At 34.6% G+C, this 11,088-nt stretch overlaps 1 protein-coding gene across 1 annotated transcript; it reads left to right on the forward strand.

Moving 5' to 3' along the window:
- Positions 1–3,505: 3,505 nt before the first annotated feature.
- Positions 3,506–10,171, forward strand: LOC120336134 (uncharacterized). Its single transcript, XM_039403738.2, has 5 exons — positions 3,506–3,824; positions 4,112–4,265; positions 6,616–6,761; positions 7,665–7,878; positions 8,478–10,171. Exons 1-5 carry the CDS (start codon positions 3,728–3,730, stop codon positions 8,620–8,622), a joined length of 756 nt encoding a protein of 251 aa, XP_039259672.1. The 5' UTR covers positions 3,506–3,727; the 3' UTR covers positions 8,623–10,171.
- Positions 10,172–11,088: the final 917 nt, after the last annotated feature.

The raw sequence follows: 11,088 nt of genomic DNA on the forward strand, positions 1-11,088 counted from the left end.
TAAAACACATATATTATTATGGTGAGAAATAATATTGATTACTCTTCAAATTCAACGCACTGAATTTATTCCCTCAGGGAGACGAAAATAAATCGCATCAAAGTGAAATTGGCACTGTTCGGGTTCAAGCTCGCGATGTGTCAGCGAAATTTAGCTACACGAGAATTTTTCTCAAACTTACAACAACTTGATACCAACGGCAGGGGAATATTTAATGTTGGTGACCTACGGAAAACATCTTCAAGAATTACACAATGACATGTAAATTCGTTTCATCGGTGCCTTCCAATTGGAGACTCCTGGACGGATAGTCGACCATTCAGTAACGTTAACGAACACGGGGAACTTATCACATTGCAAAACGATCTAGAACTCAAATCGCAGTGCAGTGTTTCGTACCTATCATTCTGGCCATAGAGAATCAAATTAGCCACGCATAGTGTATCGGGTTAAAACTCTTTATCGCCTATCCCAGTACGGACTTGGTATACAGTGTATTTTTCAGTGCCATTACCGCGATTCTAGATAGCATAAGAAATTTTTATCAGTGGGTTGGGGGATAATTACAAAATAGTCTAAGGGGGGCGCTGAAGTAATAGAGTTGAGTTGGGTATTTGGTGCTAATGCTAACATTCTAAAGATTTGATCATATAGACAAAAATTTAATCATTTGTATTGGATGGTCGCTTTCTTGTTGTAGCAGTGTGATGTCGACCACAAAATCTTTTCGACAAAGCTATATATATATGAACCGTTGGTTGGAATATCAGAGACCAGTTTAAATCCTCCTGTTTCGATGGGAACGAACTTTTCAAGCACAACATGTGTAAAAACAATCATAAATTTGGCTATGACATCGGCCGATCGGCGTAGTAAATTGTAATTCTATCCGTGCCTCCCTCCCACTTCGCCCATGAAGTATTAGATCGGGTATATATGGGCTATGCCGAACCGGATCGGTTACGACTGTTTGAATACAAGGCCACATAATATATATATATGCCATCGTAAACTTACGAGGTTAGTGACAACAAAATTGGTATCTATAGGCCTATTGACAAATCATGCCTATATCTACCAAGCATATAACCATTTAAGTTTTCTTGCCAGTTCTGATAAAATATGTGGGATGCGGCATTTTTCTGTGAATTTTCCCTTCTGTGTAAATTTTCGTGAATATGAATATTCGTGCAATAAATTTCTGGACGTTAACGGCTTGATATTATCACAAAATTACAAAAGAAGCCACAATCGCGGAAAAGATTATAAATATTTGATGCTCTGAATTTGTCATTTGAATGGTTTCGAAATAGTAAAATATTCTCGGTACAAACAATGAATATAAAATCTCCCAACACGACAGTCGAAATTAAAGCAGTCTCTACCAGCGTTTCTCGACCGAGGAGGCATTCTGTCCCAGAGAGGAATTATTACTCTGTACTCGAGGTAGTTTTACTAATAATGTTTAGTTATTTATTCAGCATTATTGTAATATATATTTACGGACAGATCATAAAAAGCCAGAATGCGAATCGCGCATATACCACTAGCTAATGATACGTTAAGGGTTAGCGTTAGGGATTGAAAAATTAACCGAAATATTTTATGCACAGTGATGCAGGTTTAAACAGAACAGAATAGGCGAAGGAAGTAATATATTGAAAAAGGTTGAGAACCGTACTGACTTAGACAGATTTTTAGACGTGGCTGAAACATCAAGTTGTTTTCGTGACTTCGCTATCTATTCGTCAGTTTTACGCTGATAAAAGCAAATAACTCATTATTCATTTTATCTTCTGAGGAGTTTCAATTTAGTTAAATAATCAAACATTAGTCAATATGCAAGACGAAAATTTGCTATCGGTAATTTCAATGGCAGGAAGTTGAATATTTGAAACTAGGTGAAGGGTCGGGGAAACAACCATTGCCGAAAAGCGATTATAATTTTGCGAGTGGTTGCTACCATGTTTATTCACAGAAAAACATGGACTACTTGTGAGGAGAAAACTATATTTTGGCCAATGTCCAGTGTTTTGGAAGTCTATATTGATTTTATTTATGAATATATTGTACTTCATCGAGGCAATGATAGAATGGCCTGACAGTATTTGGGTCATTTGGTGAGAATAAATATTTTAAAATTCATCCTTTATCAGTTTCAGAAAATCCATCCAATTTTATTTTTTACTTGGTACGAACGGTTTGATCGCGATTTTAATTTTTCAAGAAAGCAAGAGCATCCAGTTCAGTAACCAGTTTGGACGCCCAGGAGTAGAGCATATGGTAGAGCTGGCGTTTGAATTCACTACCATACTTTTGGGGTTTTTCTCTACACTATTTCAAAAGTTACGAGTGAAATTTCAGCGAAGACGTTAGGGTTTCCGCATCAGCATTTTTTTTTCAGTATTTCCGGAAAATACCTAAATCCGAGATCATGAGCCTGTGATGCCAACACAGTTAAACAAATTACTTAAACATTTTAAAAACTTAAACAAAAATCAAATATTTCAGTTATATTAGCCGCTCTATCACAAATTTCAAATGCAAACGTATGCATGGAGTCAAACGAATTGAAACGATTTAGCCCGCTCCGCTGATTGCGGCTTAACGTTGACTGTTCCGCTCGATTGCACAGCAATCAATGAGGAAATCACCGATAAAAATAAGCATTTTAAGCATAAATTTATATATGTTCCCTAAATTTCACCAAGTATTACTAGTCATCCATAGCCATTTAGTTTTTAAAAGATATTCTCTCCCTATGCTTGATGTGGAGTCGTTCAGAAAGAATATACGCCCAGGAACATCTACTCTATCTATGAATGTCAATGAGTTATCACAATTATCCATGTTAATACGCTCCTACCGTTGCGATTAGTTACGAGGTCGTCGATATAGTCAACACCATTTTACATTCATTACATTTTAGCAACGTCAAAAATCGATTTAGCTATATCATCTTCTGCACATCTGCTTATAGGAAGACATAATATTAATTCACTATCAATAAATTGATGAAATAACTGACGAAGCATGCTAAGAACTAAACTAAGAACTACAGTACCCACAGTAATGTATTACAAACTAATATTTGAATAATTGTTATAGTGGCCAGTATGCCAATTATTAGAAAGCAGTTACTTATTTAGATCGTGTGAGATTTATTTATATATGTGTATCACTTGGTGAAAATAGTTTAAATTTAACGATATACTGAGTGGAATGAGAGCATTACTTGAGAATGGCAGCAGCCTGCCAAGACATAGATTAGTAATTTTGCTAAGGACGAGGGTATTGGAATGAAAGAGCATTGTATATTATAACGTTTTTTCATTTTGGGGAAAATATTTAACGTTCCGCATATCTGCGAAATAAAAACAATATATCGTGGAATAACAACTGCTGTATTGTTATCAAAATTAACAGACTAAATTGGGTCATACGAGTTCTTTTTATTCTAACATATCATTATAATTTCGGAAAACAACTTTGAAATGTCAGTAAGACAAGAACAAAAAGCGAATAATGTATACCAGAATACAATAAACTATATCACTCGTTCACAGAACGAAAATAGACATATGAAGTGTCCTTCAGCTTATTAAATTCTCTAGTAATTCATTTCAGACTTTTCACAATAAAGTATGTGACGTAAAGAGATAGCTAACAATATACATATGGAGAGGGTGTGTTGTCATGTGAAGTCTGAAGTATATCATTAAATGAAATGGATAATTACTACCAACGCTTGCTATTTAATACGGCATCAATATTAATATTCATGAGTTTCTTTGCAATAATTTCGTGCAGCTCAATATCATGCGGTAAGAATCTTTATTTGAATATTTATATTTATTAATATTGCCCATTTTACTTGGATATTCAACAAATAAGTTTTATCTTACTTGTATTGAAATTGGGACACGACAACTTTTCATTTAATCCATAGTAGGCTATTAGAGTTTACCCGAATTCTACAGGACTTGAAAATCAGTATTTACAGACAGCTAGCACCATAATACCCAAAACTCAAGTCATTTCACACTGAATCAAAAGGCTTACATAAGTTTGATACTGTGTATATCTTTTATCTTTGTCGACTCACTTTCAGATTCCACAAACAGCCAAGTTATTATAAGATTTCAACTCGTCATCCCAAAGGATTGGACAAGCACGGTTAGAAATCAACTGAAGACATCAGTGTCAAAGTTCACAAATTTCTTCTGCAAGGAAAATATAACCGAATGTGGGTTGAAAAGGCTGAGGTTAGAATGACAATATACTTTCATATATTAATTTATAATTTAAACAAATTGGAAAAGGGCTCATCTTGGATACATAGTCCTCGTCGTAAATCCGGCGTCCATTTGAAATCCTCGGCGCAGTAAATAAAAAAGTTCACCATCTTTTACAAAGTTTGTGATATGGTCCAAAGGCGTAACCGGCCCCGATTATTTTTTTGTATAATGACCTAATACGACGCTTTCTCGTTTTTTTTTGCTCCGAACAAGGCCAGTTAAAAGCATCCAATGATATCTAGAATAGCTGTCGAAGTTATTCAAGTTATACAAGTACGCATTTTCTTCTTTCTCGGTTGGTTCATTTGGTGAAAGGATTAATTGATAGCAAGCTAGGACAAGTCAGTTGGCAGTAAATCGTTCAAGAATAGAGTAAAAATGGTGCTGGAAAAGGCATAAGAAAAAAAATGTTGAATGTCGCCAAGAATTCTGATCTAGGTGACCGTACATTTGAACCCACGTACACTTGAAACCATGTACATTTGAACTCATGTGTATATCCGCTGGTTCAATCTATATGCGGGTGCTAAAACCCATGGGTTAGGGTTAGTATGTGTTCAAATATCCGTAAAACAAAAAAAAAATTCCATATGTGCAATAGTATGCAGATGCAATTGTAGTGGGTTCAGATGTACGTGGTTCAAATGTAAGTGCGTTCAAATGTAATGGAACCCTGATCTATTAAATTGACGAATCTGCCTATTTTTATTTACTGGTTTCACTTTCAACCTCAAGTGCTACACAGAAAAATCGGAAGGCTCGTGTCCCACTTGCAACTTTAAATTTGAATGTGGTGATAACGCTTAAAACGAGTCAACAATTTATGTGCCTTTAAAAAAAGATTCAATAATTAGTTTTGTGATATAAGGAAGTCAACCAATTTGAGCATGAAAATTCACCACGTGATTTCATTAGATACTTGTTGTTCGTAAAACTGTAGTTAATATACGCTGAGTATTCATCTCAATGTATTGAAAATTTATTATGAACGGAAACTGCGATTAAAAATGCATTTAGCACCAAATGAAATATCTAACGCAAATAAACAACCATAGAAATGAAATGATAATACTGGATATTATTGAAAAAGCACAAACGAACGGTAGATGGCAATTGTGATTCATTTGCAAGTTGATTCAAAACAATGATTTCTATTACTATTCCGAAAACACGTTTAAAACACACGAAACAAAAAGCTGCGTTATGGCACACAATAACTACGCGCTATAGATATAAACAACATTCACAATCTATTATTGACGCTTTGAATTCTTGGCACTTAACCATTCTCTTGACAAGCAGAAATTTCAATAGCAATAAAGCAAATTATTTACACTCAGATGGTTCCATGCATCCACAAATTCACCCGAATACGAATAAAGCATGCTTTTTCTGGTTTTCCTATTACCAATACACAACCATTCATTTTCTTTCTTCTGACATTGTCGTGTCCTTATTATCATAAACTATGACCAAAGCAACTGGGAGGTTATTTTCTCTCATTTGGCTAAAACGCAGCATAAAATGCCTGTTAATCTAAGAATACGTTTTTCCATCTAACCCGTTGTTTTTCCTAAGCGTACACAGTGACAGTGAAGTTTGTATACGCTATTATTAAAAAAATGAATTAATTGTTGCAAATTACCTTTCAAATAGAAGGATTGCGCATAAATACCGGGGCGCAAAGCAGTGCCAGGTACGACAATAAGTAAGAGTCACCAAGATACTTGTAATGGATTAATCAAATCAATACTACAATAGAAGTGCACCAAGATGGCGCACCACCTGAACCCCAACCTGGTACACATACGATGTTCAGGTTGTGCGCCATCTTGGTGCACATACTTCTGACGTTCTGACTTCTTTTGTCTTTAACTCAAGAGCTGTATTGAGTCAAATAGTACATTTATTTTGGGAAACGTCACTATTGTCGTAAATAATTCATTGAAATCGTAAAGACTGCGATAATATAATTCAACGAAAGCCGGGTCGGGTTTACATCTTATCCATAGTTTGAATGCAATATAGGATAACCATTCATTGATACTTACACGGAAGTAAATGCACGAATAGCTGAATCCATAGAAAAAAATTTCAAGTCTAATTACAAATTAGTCTTCTTAGTAATAGCATATAGCTAGTTCACCTTGATTTTTTATAGTAGAGTAAATGTAAATTATTGAGTACGTAGATAAAATTTGAAAAATGTTTCTCGCATTTAGTTTGATTCAAGTCAAAAACTATATCTGTACTGTTTATATATGTTGATTTCTTCATACCTAGAAAAAATTTTGGTTTTCTTATTATTTAATTTCAGTTCATTCAATAGTGGAAACGTATTCATTGCATCTGGATACCCAAAAGAAGATATTATACATTCATTGGTATCAATATACGTTAAACTTCCGACAGGCGAACAAAAAAATGATAAATGTATATTTCTAAGAAAATCTGTCCTAGCAGGTATGTTAATTTCGCAATTTGTAGTAAGAAAACGGCATTCACCATATCTGTGAATACTTAAGAATGATATCAGTAGAAAAGCAATCCAATTTATATCTTCTCCGAATGTCGTGACAATTTCTGCCCACATTGACGTCACGTACATGTGTTATTCATGAGGTGACTCGTAGGCATTGGAAGTCTCTCATAAAAGAATTTGATACGAGAAAATTGATACAATTACGACTAATAGCACTTTAAATAATTGAGTGAGGAATTATTTATTCTTTAAATTTTTTACTGTAAATTTCCAAATGTTACCACTGCTTCACCGCCTTCCTGACTCAACAAACTGGATTTCCAGTGTCTTCTTGGAATCGAATGTCTTCAACAAATAAAAGGGTGCCATGTAAGATATTAAAAATACTTAATACCGGTCAATTTTCTGTATGATTCCCAAAACGATATTATTTGTATTCCTAATTATTAAAAATTGCAGTCGGTGCTGAAAAGCTACAATCCTATGACTCATGGGTTTTGGCTTAACTGGTTTAATTATCGACAAACCAAAATTGACAACTACTGAAGACCTCGGCGGCTACTAGTGCAAGACTTTCTCATATCTCTCTTATAATAGCTTTTTCGTGTGAATTGCCCGGCTGGTATGGATTACAAGTCAACTTATTCAGACCCAAATGATCGAAGTATGCGAATCCTGATTTCAATATACCTCTTTCCGTCGCCCATGTTATGTCCATTTTTTGCTACTTTCAGTACTTGCACTGACCGGTCGCTGTTTATTCTTCCCCTCGCCACAGATACCAAGTCTTTTGTCAATTTTTCTTCGTCCGATTCACCAGCTAATGAGATTATCTCCCGATCACTTGTTCAATATTTCATATTAATAAAATATTTCTTGTTTAGAAATCATTTCAATGAATAAAGAGCAATTGCAACTGGACTTAAAACATGCCTCAACAAAAAATGTACACAGCAGTTATGGCTTCCGAGTATCACATGTCAACGGTGCCTCACAGATAAAAAGCACCCGCGATGGGGATGACGCCATTTTTATACCACTGATATGCGCCTTTGTTTTTGTACTTGCGCTTATTACAATTCTTTTAGAGTGTAACAGGTATGTTCAAAAGTAGGTTACAGCAATGTTATTTCCTGATGTTTTGTTCAGTAGAGCTGTAATTACTAACTGCATTCCCCGAGTAGCGCTCGTTGGTTCACTGAATTCGCCAAATAATTTACGTGGCATATAGTAATACAAGTTGATTAGGTTGCCAATAAAGATAATAATATTATCAGCTATGAAATTTACCTGTAATATTCCGACACTTTCCGTCAACCGAATGTCCTGTATACCATATTCCTTGATGTCCGTAAATTACGATTTCATGATATGTAAATCAAGCCGTTATAAAAAGTTACAGTCAGTAAGCAATCTCTGTTTGTACGAATTTTATTTACTTTGCCAATATGTATGAATCATACAAGTTGTTATGATAGGAATACTTTGGTAAATAATATACGGATATAGCCCACATTAAAAATCACCCACATCCACAAAAATTAAAATGGAAGTTTCCAAAGTTTGATGAAGCCAAGATGTTATTACCTATCTCTTATTTAAAAAAAAAATTTTGATATATCAAATTTAACATAGAGTGCTTCCTAGAATGCGTCGTAGATAAAGTATAAATGACTACGTTATACTTTTATTTTCAGCAAAAGGCAACATACGCGACTTTTGAATCGGGTTATTCAAGAGAAGCAAGCTTCAAAAGCATCCCAATCAAGAGATGGTTCTTTTGCTATAGTAGCGGTAGATCTTAATAATAAGACTGCTTCAGTGTCAGTAACTTCAAACTAACAAAGCGCGGGAAAATAACCAACACCGAAGTGCCTTCGCAAGGATAGATATATTCTGAACTTTATTGAAATTGTTTCTTTCGTTTATTAACACTATTATTCACATGTTTGGTATCATATTAATTATCTATATTATCACATATTATATTAATTCCCTGCCAGGAGTTATTCAAGACAGCGTTTTAATCTGATACATATGCTCTGGAGAGCAAATAAAATGTAAAAGAAGATACCCCACAGCACAATATTTGGCAGTTTTATCATCGTAAAAATTTTGTTGTGTAGTTATTTACCAATGATTGCTTGTTAACTTGACCAAAAGTCTGCATTTAAAGTCATGTTTATCTCTTTGGCAATACTTTATGCATAACTAATCGTATTGTTTATTGAAATATAGAAATACTTCAGCACATAATATACGAACTGGTAATATGTTTTGCATGTTCATGGTTGAGTACTTTTCAACAGTCACGTGGCAAAATTTTCACAAAATATTTATATTGATTAATCACTACTATTCTGTATACACTACAAACGCATTACATGTGCAACGTATTTTGCTTCACGAGTATATATATATATATATAAAGACCTGCGTTCATATTTTGCCAGACTGCATCATAGAAATAGCTTTCAGGTATTATTTTGTTGAAATGGACAATCAGTCATTGATTTTTCAATCAATGCACGACTTCCACGTTATTTTTTTAAGCGGTTTAGGTTTTATTATTCATATTGGATTCTTATTGTTTGAAGCTTACATATTCGACGACGACAATTTCAAGTACCTGAAAATACGTGTTTGAGTATTGCTACAATTACAACGCATTTAGGTGATGAAATATATTCCCTGGACGAGTGTCAGTCTTCCGACGAAACAACAAACTCACAAAAATGTGGCGTCAATGTTGTCTACCAGAGATTCAACGATTGTTCTGTTATCCTGATAAGCAAACCATGCATGGAAACTAAACTGTGACTTATGAATGGAAAATAAGTCATTATGTTGACCAACCTCAAGATCCGCTGGTGAAGACAGAGGACTTTTTATGAGTTGCCTTCTAATGTTTAATATATTTGCCATTCGTTTCCAGGTATTTTCATTTCTCAGTGAAAGCATGAGTCACAGCCATAAGCACTCACTCAAAACTATAGAATGAGCCCATGTGTGAAATTGTAGATATATTCTAATATCTATGTCATAAGTCAATCTACATGAAGGTTCATTTCGTAAATTTGCTGGCGGATTGTTGGATTAGGAAGTGGGATATCTGGGATGGACAAGAATAAAACTTATCAGAACTTCTTCGTGTTACATTTAAAACATTATCCGTACATCTAGTGAGATGACTGTTAGTTTTGATACGTGTTTTTGTTACTGATAAAATTCAAACAGGCAGTTGCAAATTTGGCTTGCGTGTCCATATTGGCATCTTGACATTAGTCTGAAGTTAGTAGTAGTGTGAAGACATATTCCAATAATAAAAAATATGATAAGAAATGGACAATTCGGTACATGTATCGCGATATTTAATGAGTCATTTGTCAGATTCATTGACCACTTTTGAGCTTTTGGTTAAAAATACTGTTTGAAGGGATATCCAAGTCAGACAATTTTTTTATATAATCGACATATATGTTAGCATGTCCTTTGACATAGTGAGAGTATGAAGTTTTTGCATCATCGTATGCGACTAAATTACAAATATCGATATCTGAAAGGTTATTTATGAATTCTGAATAAACAACACAAGCTTGAGAATGTAACCACGGAAAACGCGAAAATAGGCATGAAAAGTTAGTGGCTGTTTAGAGCAACTTTAATGTAACTTATCCACACGGGAATCCTATAGGAGATATTCCCGTGTTTATAGTGTTTCGCGGAACTTTTACTTCGCAAACATATTTGATACCTTACAATTAATTAAGAGTTATCTGATAAGTTGGTAGAGCTGTTTTATTAGTAACTGACTGATTCGCAAACTTCATTCCTCGAAGAGTAGGCTACTAATTATGAAACTAACTTTGGAAGTTTATCCATAAGTCCAGCCCAACCCAGCGTTAGTGGTACAGGCTATTTATTACCAAACTTTCTTCCCTGTCACTGATCATGTGACTTCGTTCATGCCGCAATTTTGGACGACAAAAAAGTTAATTGAGCCTGAGCCGTCCTCTCCTGACAGTTGCAGGCCATATTATTGATTCTTTTTTGCTTGACTGTTTAATAATGATATTTCTTGTGGTTCATGGGTTTTCGAAAGATTCTGAACGTCATACAATGTTGAAATAATCTATAAGGTGTAGGACTGTAGGCATTGGTGTCACGGCGATTTCTCTCGCGCTTGCGAACAGTTCTTCGTTGGTGGTGATATTCATAATTCATCATTTTTAGGGATAATTATATGATAAACTACTGTTATTGGTGGACCTTCTTGCGTTTCTGCTTATCTTGTGTAAGAAACTAATC

Source organism: Styela clava, chromosome 2 (assembly GCF_964204865.1).
Source record: "Styela clava chromosome 2, kaStyClav1.hap1.2, whole genome shotgun sequence".
Lineage (NCBI taxonomy): Eukaryota > Metazoa > Chordata > Ascidiacea > Stolidobranchia > Styelidae > Styela > Styela clava.